The following is a 17,144-nucleotide window of genomic DNA, read 5'->3' as shown; positions in this document are numbered from 1 at the left end:
CGAACTATAATGATTGTAAAGCAAATTAACCGTTTCCGATCGAGTCGTGGAAAGCACGGGAGCTTTAGATCACCGAGTGTGATGGCAGCGCGTCGTAAACTAATCTGGACTGTGCTTAAGTGTGATTCACCACCCGAGAGAGTTTAATTTCGTTCCGCATAAAGCAGAGAGGGAGAGTCGGAGGGAGGGAGGGAGGGGGGGAGGGAGGGAGGGAAGGAGAGACAGAGAGAAATGCATTTCCACACGTCAATCGCGTAATCGGTGCAGCGGCTTTTTAACAGCGGTCCCACCGTTGCTGCTATTTTTCGACCTGCCTAGAAATAGTTCACGAGCGAATTCATCTCACGAACGACTCGGCCGCTCGTTTCGAATTCGCGCGCGCGGACGGACGGTAATAAACACAAATTTTGATGCCCCGCTCGTGATTTCAACGCTCACGTCTGCATTCTCGCGGAAAAATTATCGTAAACACGGAACGACTCTTGCGGCTAAATAGACCGGAAGATATACGACAATAGAATGAGTTGCAATTGCGCAACGTTTACGTGAAACTTGTTTCTATAATTAGTTTGTTAATCACTCAATTAACTAATTGTTAATCTATAATAATCTTGCGATCATTGGCCCGAGTGCGTTTTTAGATAACACTACAATTTTTCACTTTTCTAGATAAAACTGCAATTTTTTACTTTTTCAGATAATACTATAATTGTGCGCGTGTCTTTCTTGCACGAGTGACAAAGTGCACGGCTCTCCTCTGTTATGTAACGTTCGACGCACGAGTTAAAAATGCGGCACACACTTCTTGTTTCTGTTACGTTAATAGCTGCAATTTCGATACGTTATCATATCGATATATCAAAGTTCGACGATCGGCTCCGCATCGATCTTAGGAGGTCAAAGTCGAGGCCAAAGTCGAGGTCAAAATCTCTTTCACGATTATGCAATATACAATATGTACGGTAAATCTGTATATACGACGCTCTGTTGTGTTCCACAAATCATCCCCGTCGTCGTGAACCCGCAAGCCGAATTTTCGCGAACAGAGAGAAACCGCGATTCATACATGGAGAGAATTTCCTCTTAAAATTTATCCCGAAAATCTTGTAATCGTGGGACGACATGGCATTTTGAAGAACTTTATGAGTTCTTGAAATTTTACCATACATTTTACTAGTAATTATACTTGATAAACATTTTACTCTGGGAAGAAAAAGACAGCAACCCATTTTGGGGCCCACAATTAGTAATCGAGGTATTTGGATTGTTCGCATCTCTAATCTTTTGCGAATTTTGCCCCGCGTAACTAAAAATCGCAATTAGCTATTCTATCTACATCCGAGATTTTCAAGTAATACCAACTCGCACGCGTGTACTAGCTACGCTTACACTTGGCGCGAGACACTACAGTGTCTCGTGATCAATTCTCTCAATTAGTTCTGTCGATATTCAGTAACGCAAAGATATTTTTTTTCCCCCCCAGAGTACTGTGTATCAATTGTAATCTGGCGGCTGTCTTATTGTTAGCCGAGGCAGCGCTTATCGAACCCTCATCAGTTCCTTATCGTCGCGACTCTTATCGCTCGACCCGGCGACGGCGCCGCTCCGGAGTTTTTCGGGAAAACCCTCGCGTGTCGCCGGCGACGCGTCCTTGAAAACGCGCCGTCGCGATCGACCGATTAATTCCAACTACTGCGAAACGCTCGCTCTATTTCGATCGCGGTCTACCGACGTATCGGTGACACCTAGCAGCATTCGTAATCGCCGGTCTCTTGGCACGTCTTCCGACGTCTCACCGAAATCTGAACAATGATCTCACGTCGCGTCACTGAATGAACAGCAAACCAAACAACAGCTCTGTCATCGCCGACAAGGTGCACGACTCTATTTTAACGTTCCGTCGTTGTGACGTGCCCACCGCCGCTCTCGGAAGCTCGGAACCATCCCCCGATTCTAACAGCACTTCTCAAGGCAGCTTCGAAGCTAGTCTGGCGCGAGAGCTGCGACGCGCGGATCTCATTGCTTCTCCTCTCGTCCTGTTAATTGCAAAACGAGGCGACTTCGCGCGAACAACGGCGAGGGGGAATAACACCGAGACTGTTTGTTACCCTCGCGACCCGAGGAAAGTAGAACGTTCGATTCTGAGCATCAAGATCGTCGTACCATTTGCGAGGCGATGTGGTCTCCGAGGATTCGTGGATGAGGATGGTCGCGCGGCATCGCGTTCTTACGGGGCCTCGGACACGGGAAAAAGCCCCGCGTCAGCCTCGACAATTGCTGTCCCATACAACATGCAACCAGCCAACCGACCGACCGACGACGAGCAACGTCGCGAACGAACTGCTCCTTTTGCGGGGGTGGCGGATTATCGACCCGGGGGTTGTGACGAGGGGGAACTCGCTTTCGCACTCGGTCATCCCCGTGGCTACCGTCTGCACCCCCTCCCTCTCCGCCGTTTGGCCATGGAAACGAGGGCGATGTCTTTGAGAAGTGTGGAAAAGGAAGTAAGAAAGTAGACGATCGCGAAAGAATCTCTGGTAAGGGTACTCTCTACAATTTTTCGCGCAAAAGTGCTGCCTTGGAGTGAAATATTCACTCGAATGGAATGAATATTCAATCTGTTGGAGTAGATATTCGCTCCAATAGGGTAAACATTTCACTCCATGGTAGTATTTTCGCTTCAAAAACTTTAGAGGGTAATTCGAATATTAGGACGAACGAATAGTTGGCGCGCAGTTTCGAGTTGGAAAACGTAGGGGAAAGTCCTCTGTTATGAGATAGGATTCTAATGCGAGACAGTAGGCTGTCATCGTCCAAATTCCTTGACTCTCCCTGTCTCTTCCTGTCTCTCCCTAACTCTTCCTGTCTCTCCCCGACTCTTCCTGACTCTCTCTGACTCTTCCTGACCCTCCCTGACTCTCCCTCTCTCTTTCGATAAAGTTTCCGTATATTTATATCCAATTAGGACAACGAGGAATTTGTGACGATTGAAAACGTGTGCGCGTTTTAAAACGTACCGCAAAGTTCCTAACAATTGACGACACTAATGTTTTCAAATTAATGTCTCTAAAATCTGAAGAGCTCACACATTGAAGTAACCACTCGGTTTCACGAAGTTAGGTCTCACGAACGTCACATTGCTGTTCTAGGAACTACTTGCATCGGTCTAAGTGGGAAATCCTTCTTAGTTATCGTTCTCTTCACGTTGACGCATTATCTCCAACAACATCTTATATAACAAGACGCTAACATGGTAGAACGAAATATAGATATACGTGCATGCATGAAGATACAAGTACATATCTATATAAACTCAAATTTCTCGACTTCTTCATTCCCGCGGTAAAGAAATTTATCGCGCCAGCTGCCAGAAGGATAAAAATATTCCAAAGATATAAATAAACGTGAGGAAAAATCGTATTAATCGACAGATCTTTTTATCAACAAGCACTTATAGAATTCCGCTGCGGTCTGCTCCGACAATGAGACAACATCGAAGACGTTGTTCTTTACCCAAGTTTGGCGGCATCTGTCGGGAAAGCTTTCAAGCCGCGAATCGTGTAGAGATAAGTGTAACGGGATATATTGTGTGCTTTTATCAGACACGTATGTACAGGGTGTGTGTCTCGTTTTCAATTTATCGCGCGCGCGCGCGATCGTACGATTCGCGGTAAATTGTCTCCGAAATCTAATTGTGCTTTCCTGCGAGACATGCCTGGTCGATTGTTATTCGAAATTTCGTGTAATTTTTTGCAAATTATACGGGGACATGACACGCGACGAGATCGAGCGAGGCGCCGAGATTCGCGCGCGCTGACACGGGCGTCGCGTCGCAAGGCCGACACGTGGGGTCAAGGACAATGCGACGCGTAAAAAAAAGGAAGAAATAATGGCCGTACACACCCACGAGCGAAGTAGCACGCAACCGTCCGCGACTTTCGAGCCTCGTGAGCCCCCGCGTCTTCTTCGTCCCGCGACGATTCATCTTCCTTCCGAGCCAGTCGGGGGCTTTTTTGCTGCCGGTTGAATCTACCCACGCGTTACACGCGAAGATGCCATCAGCGAAGGAACGCCCGTGCGTTTGGAAGATTAATTATTTCCCCCCCCCTCTTCGTAATCGAAATGATGCAAAATGTGGTACTTGGGAGATTGAATGTTCCTTGCGACTTCTCGCGACACAATAACGCAAATTGAAAATTAAAGCAACGCGCGATACGTAGAACACGTGCGATCTGATGGCTGAAATGGTTTTTGTTTTGCACAAAGGCACAGCATGGAGTACGCAATTTGATAAAGAGTTTCTACCCATTTCTTGGTAATAAAAATTTATACAATTCAGAATGCATTGTATAAAGTTAATCGTTTTATGTAACAAAAGTAAAAAATATAAAAATATAATATTTGTGATCTTTTCAAAATGATAAGATACTCTACACGAGTCATTTGAAAAGTTCTTTAAATGAAGATGGCACTCGCACATAGACATACGTTAAACGGGAGGTTCCAACCCTTCTATGAACACGTGCCAAGCTCCAATTCGTTTTATCACATGGATTTATCTTTTACAGATCTTTGAACGGACATATATCTTCGTGAATTTTTGAAGTGAATAAACTCAAAGTGCCGCTGTGACTAGTAGCAATAGTAGCCATAGAAGTGCAGCTAGTTGGAGCTAGGCTAGTTCTCAACATCATCTAACGTGGATCCAAAAAGTTCTTGTGTGACTCCGCGTATCAAAGAGGCTTCCTATCTATTCTTTGGGGAAAACGCAACTAGATTTTTGGGCCAAATTTGTGATTATACCAGCAGTTAAATTTTGAATTTACGTTTCTCGCCCTCTTTGTATTGACCAAGAAACAATTCGGCGCTAGTAATTCAGTTTGTTTCCATTTTTTTTCCGTGGGCCAAGCTCAGATTGGAAGGCCTTGAGGGCCGGATCCGGTCCGCAGGCGGCCAATTGCGTATCTCCCTTAGGGCCTTAGCAGACAAAGGCTATTGGTCAGTCGTGACTGTATTACTGCCTGCCGGAGGCCTACACGCCATTACAAAGACGAAGATGGACCTTAGCAGAATGGCTGATTACTTTCGAGACAATGTTTTATGCAAGTCTTTGTTTTAAGTAACGCACAGTAACTGTCTTGTATCTCAAGTCCTAAATGTACGAGGACAACGATTGCAACGAATAAACGTACGTAAGCACACGAAAGTAACAATTTCACTGTATGATTACCAATATCTTGGCCTCAGTTTAGTTCGTATAATTTTTTAATTGGGAGCAATGCGGTCGAACTAAGGTCTTTGTGTCGGAGAAAATCTATTGAATTTTTTACGTCAGATAGACCGAAAAGAGTCGCCATTTTTGACAGTAAAGAAGCCTGTGCGAGTGTAATCAACAGAGGTTCAGTAGATCCTCTTCGGCCTACGAGGTTTCAAAGAGGGTGAAATATTTTGTTACATTCTCTTTGAGGATTAGACAGAGATTAAACACAATTTTTTACTCATCGGGGCCTCAAATTGGAGTTTCAAACCGACTCCGAGGTCCAACTGAAGACAGAATAGAACAATTGAGGCCCATTCCGGGACCAAATACTCGACTCGGGTACTAATAGTGAATATTTTATGAACTGTCTTAAACTTACAAGTCAGTCATCCTGCTAAGGCATTTATTCTCACGTTAGCAGAAAGGTTGTGGAAGCCTTCAGGCCAAGATGCTCTCCGTGGGTCGCCCAATCCCATCGTGAGGTGGCGACCGAGGCGGAGCAACCCAATAGAAACCGACAATTTTTGGGGGGATTTGAGCCCGGATCTTCGGCTCATTGGAACAGCGTATCTCATTATCCCCACTGAGATTAAGTATCAAACGAAGTACGGTACAACTTTTTTGTTGTCGCATTCTCCCCATTCGTCCTACTTAGTTTCGTCGAATTTTCATTCCCACGGTTGAAGAAACGCCTTGCTCGGGAGAGATTTTCGAACGAAGAAGTAAAAGAGACAGTTGTGACGGATATTTTGTACCATTTGACGAATCGAAGTTTCGTAATGCGATAATGAGACCAGGAAGCATACGTGACACAAACGCGTCGATGTAAAGAAAAATTACGGTGAAAAATAATGGTAATTTAAAAAAAAAATGAAACAACATTCCGATAACTTTTCAAATAACCCATATATTTTTATCGCGGATGAATTTTCTTTTAATATTAATAAGCTAAGTCCCTAGCTTAGAATTACAAATTGAAGCTACATATCTAATCGTATCTCCAAGGCATACATTGTATTTAAATTTCAAACTAAGTTTCTAGCTTTGAGTTGCAAATTGACGTTACATATCTAATCGTATCTCTAAGACATACACTGTATGCGTGTTTAAAATTAACAAACTAATTCTTCATTAGAACATGTGTGTGTTATATATGTAATATTTTCTTCCGAATACTTTTCTCCCGAACTCACAAGTACGATTCTTGCCACACGGAGAGAACTTTCTCTTAAAATTTATCCTGAAAATCACGTGATCGAGGGACAACGTGGCGTTGAGAGTTTTTTGGAAATTTTGCCATACATTTTACTAGCAATTATATTTGGTGCATATCTTACTGGTAAACTTTCAAAAACTCTCACAAAGTTCTTCAAAATGTCACGTTGTCCCACGATCACATGAGTTTCCGGATAAATTTAAAGAGAAAGTTCCCTCCGTGCAGTTACGGGGTTTTCTTTCGTTTCTCATTTTTTCCTCATAGAGAAAGATCGCGGATTCGTGGGGTGAATTCTCAATCGTGGAAGCTCGATTCTATCGGGTGACCCGCATCGAGCGTGGAAGGAGCTTTCGTTTCGTGATTATTTATGCCCGGCGGCGTGTCGTCATCTAAATTTAGACGAATCAGCTAGGTCGGCTACTACGTGGCTCTTGAGTCAGCAGCGTGCGAATTTCTGAACGCAAGCCAAACCGACTTCTCGTGTCGAACGACACGTCGTCTCACGATTACACGAGACCGTACTATCCGCCTGTCGCGACGTTTGCTCGTACCTCGCGGTGGCGTGCGTTTCCTTTGCGAAATCACTGCCTTGGCCGATAGTCAAGGCCGCGATTGCGGTCGTTATTGGATGAGAAATCGCAGCTTCGGCTCGCGTTACTCAGCGAAAATGTTATGCGATTTATGCAAGGTGAAGATGCGCGCCTCGAGGCGCATTCGAGTGCAACTCGACTCACTTTGTCTCGCGTCGTTGCCTATTGTTACAGGTATTTTAAATCCAGAGAGAACATAGCCGCTGGACGATAAGGCAATTTTTTATTCGCGAAATACCGTTCTTTTCTGTCACAAAGAATCTCTTAAAGCCTAATTTACAATGTGCTCTCTGCATCTAGAAACATTCAATTTTATATAAACAAATCGAAACGCTTAAAAAAATTGTCGACAATAGTACCGTGCATGATATACAATTTATCCACTTGCGCAAATTTTTTAAACGCATTTATTGGCCACAAAATGGAATGTTTCTAGACGCAAGGAGCACATTGTAGATTAGGCTTAAATACCAGGCGCAACTAAAATATCGTCATGTCCAATTAACTTCCCTTAACAAAGGTGAATTGATTATTTCTATTTTTTGTTCCGGTAGCAGAAATCCTTTCTGAGGGTGCGGGGCTAAATCGAGGGACTTTATTCCCGACGCACAGAGCGCAGCTTTCATCTTATTGTTAGCGTGCGACGCGACAAGACCCCCTCGATACCGTTGCGGCAACGCAAACGCAACGTACGCACGGCGCGTGTCAACGACCCCCGCAATCGCGCGCTTTTACTCGCGCGGGAACCTCGTGCCAAATTATTCTGCCGCGCCCACGGGGAGGGGGGGGAGAGTCTTCCTCCCGGTCCTTTTGTTATCCAGACGAGGAAGGTCAGGCTCTCGGAGAGCGGGAGCGCCTCCGAGGAGAGAGAGAGTCCCCCGGTCCACCCACGTCACGACTTTTAACTCGATCGGGCCACCGCATTGTTTACGCACACGGGGGTCTTTGACCACACGAGGAGTCGAGAATGCACCGCGTGACACCGATCGCGCACTGTACTCACGCCGGAAGTAATAAGCGCGGAGAGCCATACAGTTTTACGCAATTGCGGCTTTCTCGGCTGCGAGAAAGCTCGTGCGGAGCGTTTATTTGCTGCGGGACACTTTCTCGCACTCCCTTTTGTGCCTGTGACTTCCTACCTATATGTTACTTTTATATTTTTATCTTCGTTTTCATACGTCTTCGCATTTGTTTCTAATTTGCTCTTCGTACTAACGTCGTGCTGCTTTTATCGAACAACGATATTCCAACGAGACGCTCCAGGATGGTTTAGCGCCGGTTTTTCCAGCCACTTCGTAAGCTAACATCAACTAACTGATGTCGATTCAATTATATCTTGGAAGCAAAGTTAAAGACAAAAATATACTGAACTATTAGTTAACTTACCAAGGGTTTGGAACAACCGGCCCTTAATCGAGGATCTTTCTAGCTATTCATTTATTGTATCACTCACCCTTGCAGCAGCGACGCTCTTCTCCGCCGAGACGCCGTCCAGCTCGACGCGCGCCCTCGCCGCCGTCGCGGCGCTCTGCTCCTTGTACGAGACGTCGCCGGCTTGCAGGGCCCTCATCTCCGCACTGTTCGCCGTCGCCTTCTCGGCGCTGAATCCGTCCGTGACGACCTAACGAGGATGAGTCGATTATTAGACGCGAGGGCAAGGTGAAAACTGGCTGAAACCGAGCTGAGATATCACGATGCACGGCGCCAAGTCTCGACGCTTTCCCGCGCGCGATACCCAAGGATAGGACTCGCAGTCCTTGACCTAGACTACCTGGAGGAAGCCGCACCTCGGCCGTCAAGCATTCGCTGCGCGTCTGAACGCTATCGCCGTTGTTTGCAACGTCTATCGTGTGCCGCGATTCGCTCGGCAAACGCGAGCTAAATCAATCGCGCAATTCTTATCAAATACGTATTTTTAGGCACGCGTTATTTTGCGGACAGCTCGCTGAATGGCTCGGCGAGGCCACGTGCTGATAGCGTGCGCGCGAGACCGGCTCCGTTTTCAATATTATGAAATTCGGTGTCGCGGCGAACCGACGCAAACATTCTACATTTTGTTGCAATTGTTATTTCCATTTCTGTCGCATTTTATCTTTATTTCACTAGTTCTTCTTCATCGAACTTGCAAAATCCGGGCAACGTCTCTCGCGAATCTTGCGAGAATCGTTTCTCTCTTGTTGAAATGAGTGATCGTCAGTTTTACAATAAAAATTAGATTCCAGACTTTATTCATGTACCGATTACTACCATCGTTAACTGTTGTTAATTAATTATTCCTAATAATAAAAATAAAATAAGATCTTCGGAAGAATAGAGTCCGAGTAGGATGTAGTCCAATGGTCTTCAAATTGTGTAAATTTTTATACCGTCCCCGACCCTGCGATCACTTTCGGTCTTCAAACACAGTTCTCTTTGGTGAAACATTATTGCCAGCAAAGACAAAGTCCTGACAATTATTAGTAGAAAAGCAATAATCCGAAGGATACGCCGAAGATATGCGAGGACGAGGGAAGCGTTGCAAACCTTTGTTTTTGAGGCGCTGGTCATTTTCTTCTGCTCGAACTTCATAGTTTCCTGACCGGCAGGTAAGTTCGCCATGTTCGGTATGTTTATCGGCGGACTTATGCTGTGATGAAGATTGTTCAGCGAATTCAGGGAACTCAACTGGGACGGAGAGCCGCCCGCCAGCGTGACAGCATCGCTGACAGGTGGCGGCGTGTCCGGATCCGGAAAAGTCACCAGCGGCTCCGTAAGATCGGTCTCCTCTGATCCACTGCCATCTCTGCGGAATCCACAAAAGAAATTCGTCAACTAAAACGCCTGTAATTGCTAATACAGAGAAAAGCTTTCTATTACGAGATAGGCTCCTAATATGAGATATCGGGCGTTTCTGTTAAATTAATAGGCACCGTCTGTTGACTCCACTGTGAATTTATTGCCCTTGGAGCGAAACCTGTTTAGTGGAAAATTCATCGTTAGAACGTGTAATCGTGGCGCGAAAAGATTCGTGATTGAATTTGGGTGTTGAAAATCTGCTATCTCATATTAGAAACCGATCTCGTAATAGAGGACTTTCCTCTGATTTTAATTCTAGAGAATTCGGTTAGAATTCATAGCTAGTTCAAAGCATTTTAACGCGGGTTTTAGTGCAGATTAATAAATTGATAAATTAGCGTTCAGTATTCTTTGCATTTTTTTCCCACAGTGATATAATCGCAACGCAATATTATCCTATATGAAGTATAAAACGACACGTGAGCAATGGATTAAAAATAATCTGACCGCCGCGAAAATAGCATGCGAATCGAAATTATGCGTACAAAAATATTCCCCGTTGACGCGTTTCGGAGCGCTCAGTTGCGAGAGCTTTAGCTGCGAAGTCTAAACGGGTGTCTGAATTTTTAGAAACCAAACAAAATGAATCACCGAGCGTTTGGTAACTGGAAATTGAAGAAGTAACTGAGAATCGAGAAATCTTCAACTTTTTACGAAAAGGTGGAGCCAACGATTCTTTAAATTATTACTAACAATAAAAGTGATTTTAAATATCTTTCAAGGCGAATTCCCGATCGCCAATTAAATTACTTCAATGCTCCGTTTATAAGAAAAATTTTATCATTTGACCCTTTACACTGTAAATCGTACAAAAATTAAAAAACTTCGAAAGGATAATCTATCATTTAACACAATCCAAAAGTAAAGATATGTTTTTATAAATTATCACGTATATATAGTCGAGAATTTTGAGATATAACTGCGTCAAAACAGCCAAGGAACACATTGCAATGGTTACATTACGTTCGTCACGCTGGCAAACTCGAGGATACTCTAAAAATACCAATCATTTCCGTAAGAAAAGCACGCGAAATGGCACGTCGTTTTCACGAAACACTCATGTTGCACGTTAAAAATTCTTTCGAAAACCACGCATTTTCCCCACATTGAACACTGTTTCGTCATCCCGAACTCATAAACAATCCAAAGAACCGCCGTGATCTACGGCGCAAGGTGTATCTCTCAAGGTTTCTTTCAAGGATTAGAGCTGGTCCCCTCGGGGACCAATTAACTTGGGACTGAACCAACCTGTCCACGAGGTTCTCCATGCTGCTGCGCAGCCGTTGTGAAAAGTTGGTCGAGATGTTCTTCATCTCCGAGATGCCGCGCTTGAGCTCCGTCAGGTCGCTCTTCATGGAGCTCGCCTTCATCTCACTCGACGAAGACGAGGTGAGAATCCTCTGCGAGGACTTGGCCACCCTGCTGCTGCTGCTGCTGCTGCTGCTGCTGCTCGTGCTAGTACTGGTGCTGCTACTACTCTGGTGTTGGCTCTGATTTGTCGTCAGCATCTGCCGAGTCAAAAGCCGTTTTCGTTCTATTTAAGATCTGTGTAAGATGATTCACTCCGCCACGGACCTCCCACCTGATTTCTATCTCTATCCCTCTTCCTTTTTTCTGTCTTTCTATTAGAGGTACCGAGTGCCATATAATCAATTTATTTATTAAGTTTCTAGACTTTATTCTTAATCTATTTTAAAAAGATAATCTTGCAATCAATTCTCTCTCCCCCCCCCCTCTCTCTCTCTCTCTCAATATTTTTGTATATTACTTTTATATTATGTAAAAATAATTTGTTCAATTTTTTTATTATTGTGAAAGTCATTCGACAACACACGCACACAAGTAAGATTTTTACCCCAGCCCTTTTATTGTACTTTACGTACCAGAGTCAGGCGATTCGCCTCGTACAAATGAGAAATAAGTACAGCTTCAGTGAATGAACCTTCGAGAGAGTAAACTAGAAAGGTTTAAAGGGAAAAATGTAAACAGCATCCGCAGTAGCACCACAGCAATGACTGCTGGCGGTGGGCCAGCAACCATTACGAGGCACGAGATGACTTGGCCGAGCCCGGAGACGAAAAGGGCCCCGTTATATTTAGAAAGAGGCAACGTTCTCTCGAAACGACGAGGGAAGGGACCTTGAAACGCGGCACCAAGGTTCACCAAGATTGCGCGGAATTAATCTTTAATGGAAAAATATCCACGTGGGCGGCCGCATTGCGTGGCAAATGCCTACAGCCGTTCGAGCGATCGCCTCCGATTGCTCGATGATCGGAGATGGTCTGACAAGTGGTTTCGCTCGTGAGACACGCAGCCACTTTGATCGCGACGTGTGTCATACACGTCGCCGGCATAAAAAATCATATGCATACAACGCATATTCAAGCCAAATGTGAAATCTACCATTCAAATCTGATTGAAATCTGATTTTTGCCTTTAAATTACGCGCGATACAAATGAACCGGTAAACGAAAATGCGCGCTATTTCATTGTTACTTTCGGCTTAATCAGAAATTTCGACGAGCAACCTATTTCCACCTCTATCTATCAGTAATATTGTGCAGCGTCGCGACCAACTTTTGTTTCTTCGGGAATTCAATACTTAAGGCCTGTCAGGCTGGTTTTACAATGGACCCAGTACGTCGCAAGCCGCAAGAAACCGGCCAATGGCGGTCGATTGTTCTTCTCATATTTGGCTGTGATTGGTCGATTCCTTGCGACTTGCTGCGTCATTGTAGAACCTGCGTTACGCAATGCGTCGTATGTCGCTGTCGGATGTCGAAACGTAGAGCAAAGAAATTGAAAAGAAATTTTTTTCGTTGGACCATCGGCTACGTCCCGACATCAGACAGCGACATACGACGTATTGTATAACAGGTCTGAGAGATCTAAAAGGGGTAATACGTGTCGATTGTAACCTTCCGTGTAACTTTCTTTACATTGTTCACCGTCGAATATTAATAATCAAGCTTTCTGAAATCTTGCGGTGTGCGGAGAAATAAATTAGACAAGAATGTGAATGGAAAGCGCGTCGCCAGTCAGGCGAATCGGTTGACTTTGCGCGAGCAGTGACGGCGATTATTATTTTAGGCGCTTTCAGCGGATCGCCAGCGATAGAAGCGTGACGCGCGAATAATCCCCAATTTCCGTGTCTACTTTCAGGAAATCCGTCTCAGGTGTGGGCGTCGGAGGCGCCGCGACACCTCATCTGGCGGAGAGAAGACGCGGAGGAGACGAGACAGGAAGATAGATTAAAGACCGCGTAATCCTCGCGCGTGAACCTCGGATTAGAAGAAACGGTCACGAGGAAGGTGACGATTGTGTTTTTCCCCGAAGCACGGCGAGGTCAAATAAATATTGCAACACGTCGCAACTCGTTTCTGCTGAATGTCCATAAAGATGCAAAGTGTGCGAAAGTGCGCGCGCCGCGGGTCTCCGTCACGCACAATTTCGATTTTATTCAAAAATCACAATGAAAGTCATGTTCTGTCGTTCGTGAAATTAAGACCAGTTCTTTTAGATTTACCATACGGATTTACTGACACAATAGTCACTCAAAATGGGCCGCGAACGATGGTCGAAACGCTGCGAGTTTAAACGTAAAAGTTTGCCAGGACATGGTCAAGTGATCTTCTGAAGTTATTAATTACTTCTGGCGACTTGTAAGATTTCCTCCAGTCTTGAGGTTTACACAGACGGATTTTTTAATTCATTTCGACACGCCTCGCGCGCGCGTGTCAATTAGCAGTAAATACTCGAAACGTATCGCGCGAGGACGTGTATCAACTCCTGCGGAAACACAGGCTACGGAAATACAAGTGACGCGTCTTTCTATCGTTTAAAAAGAAAATCGCGACAACGTCCCGCGGCGTCGGAGAAGCACGTCAAATATTTGATAGTCAAAGAACGGAGAACGGGACGAGTTCCGTGTCCGGAGATAATCACCTGCGACGACGTGGTGGTGACCTGCGGATGATGGCTGACGTGGTGCGTTCTGCCGGTCACCAAGTGATTATTCTTCTTCTGGAAGTTCTCCATGACGGTCTGCATGTCCCCGTTTTCGCCTCCCTCCACCGGGAACTCCGACATCTGCAGCAGACAATATTGTCGTCAAAGAGGATCGCGCGTAACCAAGATACTTGTTACAACAGATTTACGTATATATCAAAATTTAGTTTCAATTTAAATTTTATACACGCGCGCACGCACACACGCATACACATTTAGTTTATGTACTTGTAACGGAGATGTATTAACAATCGCGCGCACGGGTGTTTTAATTACGCGTTAATTAAGTCGGCGCAGAAACTCGTCGACTGCAAGGGCCTAATAATAGGCCCTGGGAAATAATTGGCAGCTCGGGGGCTTGGCCGAACTAGAGACAGAGAGACAGACAGAGATAGAATGACGGAGAGACAGGGAGAGACAGGGAGAGACAGGGAGAGACAGGGAAACACAGGGAGAGATAGGGAGACACAGGGAGAGACAGGGAGACACAACGAGAGACAGGAAGAGGTAAAGAGAGACAAGGAGAGACGGGGGAGAGAAAATGTGTGAGAGAGAGAGAGAGAGAGTTTGCGCCGATCTGACCGGGTAATGCACAAGAGTTACGTGCTCGCGTGCGTAAACGGGCGAAATATGCAAAGCGAGCCCACGCGTTCGTTAATAAAAAGCTCAGATCGAGAAACGCACGATCGAACCCGGATCTCTCGAGTGTAAACGCTCCGATTCCTAAAGGTGATCAAGCTTTCTAGTCTCGCGTGGCGGACGCCGATTCCGCGTCTACCGTACGACGGAATACTAAGCTCGTCGACGGAAATACCGTCGGGAATGCTCGAGAACGCTCGAGGTCGATATAAACGTTCGATAAAACTCGTCCGACAGTTGCACTTCGCCATTGTTCAGCCTGCATACGGTTACGTAACTCGGCGCGCTTCTGAAAAAAAAAAAACTATAGCGAGAGGATTTCGTGGCGAATAACGTTATTATCGCGCGCCGAAACTGTGCGGACGAAGCGTGAATGTGACGTTTAAAAATGACGTGCCTAAATAAACGCCGTCTTTTTGTTCCTGTCTTCGTGGACGGTATCGCGGCATGTCTGTGCTTTTGCATAACTCTTGCACGAATCGAAGGCGATCGACGAAAAAAGCACAGTTGCCGCGCCGCGGAGGCATCTCTCGACTTTAAAATTAACTGCATTTGATAATCTCTGCGAAAGAGTTATTACGCGCTGTTATCACATCGTTTATATGCAGTTACACAATACGCAGATAATTTTACGATATAAACAACAATGCGCTCAGCAAGATCGCAGTCGCGTAACTTTCATATTTCTACGAAGGAGCCGATATACGACTTGATGGAAATGAATGTCGTCCAAGTGTTACGCGGAATCTCACGAACATGTCGCTCGTTTGCTGCAACAGCGGATGCAATTCAAACATTGCCAGGTTTAAGTCGTTCACAAAAGAACCGCGAGACTTCAACCGAGAATGAACACATCGAAAACTAATCACATTAGCTAGATTACCTAAATTACTAGGTTTTGTCCAGTCAGTTGTTAAAATCATCAAACTCGCGTTTAAGAATGCGATATAAAGTTTTAACAATTTAACACATTCAGATTTACTTTCCGGAAAATTGCTTTTTCTTTTTAGCCCCGTTATTGTTGCAACACACCCACAGAAAAAATTTCCGGATCCAATGCTGTTACACTTGAATGTATCATAAAATGGGATCGATATAAGCGCCAATCATATTTGTTATAGAGAAAGGAATAGTTTAATCTTAAATAAAAACTCTAAAATCTAGAATAAAATGATAGTATGTCTCGACTTTTGTCGATTATCACGGTGCCAACTTCGCGCGTTGTAAGATGGGGAAAAAATTTATTTACAAACTTACATTTATATAAGTTACTCTTGTCTCAATATAGTAAGTCAATCCTTTTTAATTCGATGGAGGAGAATAATTATTGATTTTATTTTGATATTGTCTTAGTTTTATACTAAATGAGCTTGTGAGAAATATAAGTACGTCAAGAATACTTTCTGTCTCGGTAACAGTAACTCGGTAACACTTCGTACGATCGAGTTAAATTTCGCTGATTTTAATTTTGCCGCCCAGCGACGGCTATTTTAATTACTTCCGCTTGGCCTATACAACTGTTGTTTACATAAAATGTAATGCATCGCACGATCGCTTTTTCGAGTCTCCACTCATTGTCAGTCGCGAGCGCATCTGCGAGACATGCGCCAAAGTGCATCGGCATAGCGTATGCATTTGCGTTGCGTCCGAGCGGGCCGTTTCGCGGCATGAATGCAACTACACAATCGGCACAAGTGCAACTATCGCGAGACGTGCGTGGATGGGCGATACGTTGGCATTCCGTCCATTCTTTCGATAATTCCGCGGGATTTGCATAGGCGTGGGCGCGCAGAACTCGGGCGCGTGCAACACGCGACAACGCAATATCCAGCGTCTTTCGGGAAACTAACCGAGCCGCTTTGATCCCCTCGGCATCTTCCCGCGCAATAAAATAATTTCCTTCGCGCGACAAAAGCTATTGCACAGAAAGGCTTATAGCCTCGCTCTCCTCGGCGAGGGAATTCGGAAGAAATAATCTGCGCGAAATGATATTTCGCTAACTTGACGAAGATTTGTATAAATAATAGAAGGATTACTAAACTCTCTCGGTATTTATCAGATACACGGGGGAGATCTGGAGTTAGGCGCGAATGCCGAGAGAACCAGAGTGAGTCCCGGAACCAGGTGGTGCATCCTTAAGTCAAGGACCATAATTCTTTCCAATCAAATGGGTGAAAACCGGTTTTAGAGACTCGCGAGTCCTGTCGAAATGTATAGGGTCTCAATTTGTGATCCCCTCTTTAGGACACATAGACTCCGAGCGTGTCAGGACGAAACGCGAGAGGATTGCAAATCGACGAAAAGTGCTACAAGTAAATCGAACATTCGGCTGAAGGGTCCGGCGACACTGAAAAAAGTCTTTGAAAATTTATTTATGCACTGAAAAAAAATCTGATAGATTCAACCAGTCGTCTGTTAGAAAATTAACGAATCAGAATTCCCTTAGGGTTTACCTGATTTGTAGTGAAGTCTAGCAAACTTCTGGTTATGAAATATCTTTCATGGTAAATTCTAAAGGAATTCTGGTAAATCCTAAAGGAATTCTGATTCGTCCATTTTCTAACAGACGACTGGTTAAATCTATCAGATTTTTTTT

The 17,144-nt window shown here is 44.7% G+C and overlaps 1 protein-coding gene and 1 long non-coding RNA gene across 6 annotated transcripts in view; one reads left to right on the top strand and one right to left on the bottom strand.

Annotated features, from left to right (window-relative positions):
* Positions 1-17,144, bottom strand: part of LOC105570662 (sterile alpha and TIR motif-containing protein 1) — a 62,358-nt gene that overhangs the window by 9,483 nt on the left and 35,731 nt on the right. For 3 of the 5 annotated variants that reach the window (XR_001009604.1, XM_012028052.1, XM_012028053.1), the window contains exons 2-5: positions 13,847-13,990; positions 11,150-11,409; positions 9,590-9,848; positions 8,520-8,687 (exon numbers count right to left, since the gene is read on the bottom strand). Coding sequence is in view for 4 of the 5 variants with exons in the window: in XM_012028052.1 (XP_011883442.1) it covers positions 8,520-8,687; positions 9,590-9,848; positions 11,150-11,409; positions 13,847-13,990 (831 nt within the window). In the remaining variant the exon portion in view is untranslated. Of the gene's footprint in view, positions 1-8,519; positions 8,688-9,589; positions 9,849-11,149; positions 11,410-11,784; positions 12,678-13,846; positions 13,991-14,185; positions 14,238-17,144 lie in introns of those variants that run through there. The other 2 variants (XM_012028054.1, XM_012028055.1) reach the window with 2 other exon arrangements.
* Positions 1,992-6,108, top strand: LOC105570661. Its single transcript, XR_001009603.1, has 3 exons — positions 1,992-2,537; positions 4,569-5,188; positions 5,682-6,108. It is a non-coding gene; the product is annotated as an uncharacterized LOC105570661 (long non-coding RNA).

The sequence above is a fragment of the Vollenhovia emeryi genome, unplaced genomic scaffold (genome assembly GCF_000949405.1).
Source record: "Vollenhovia emeryi isolate VEMERY1.0 unplaced genomic scaffold, V.emery_V1.0 DF939120.1, whole genome shotgun sequence".
NCBI lineage: Eukaryota > Metazoa > Arthropoda > Insecta > Hymenoptera > Formicidae > Vollenhovia > Vollenhovia emeryi.
This window is presented reverse-complemented; position numbering and strand designations above follow the sequence as displayed.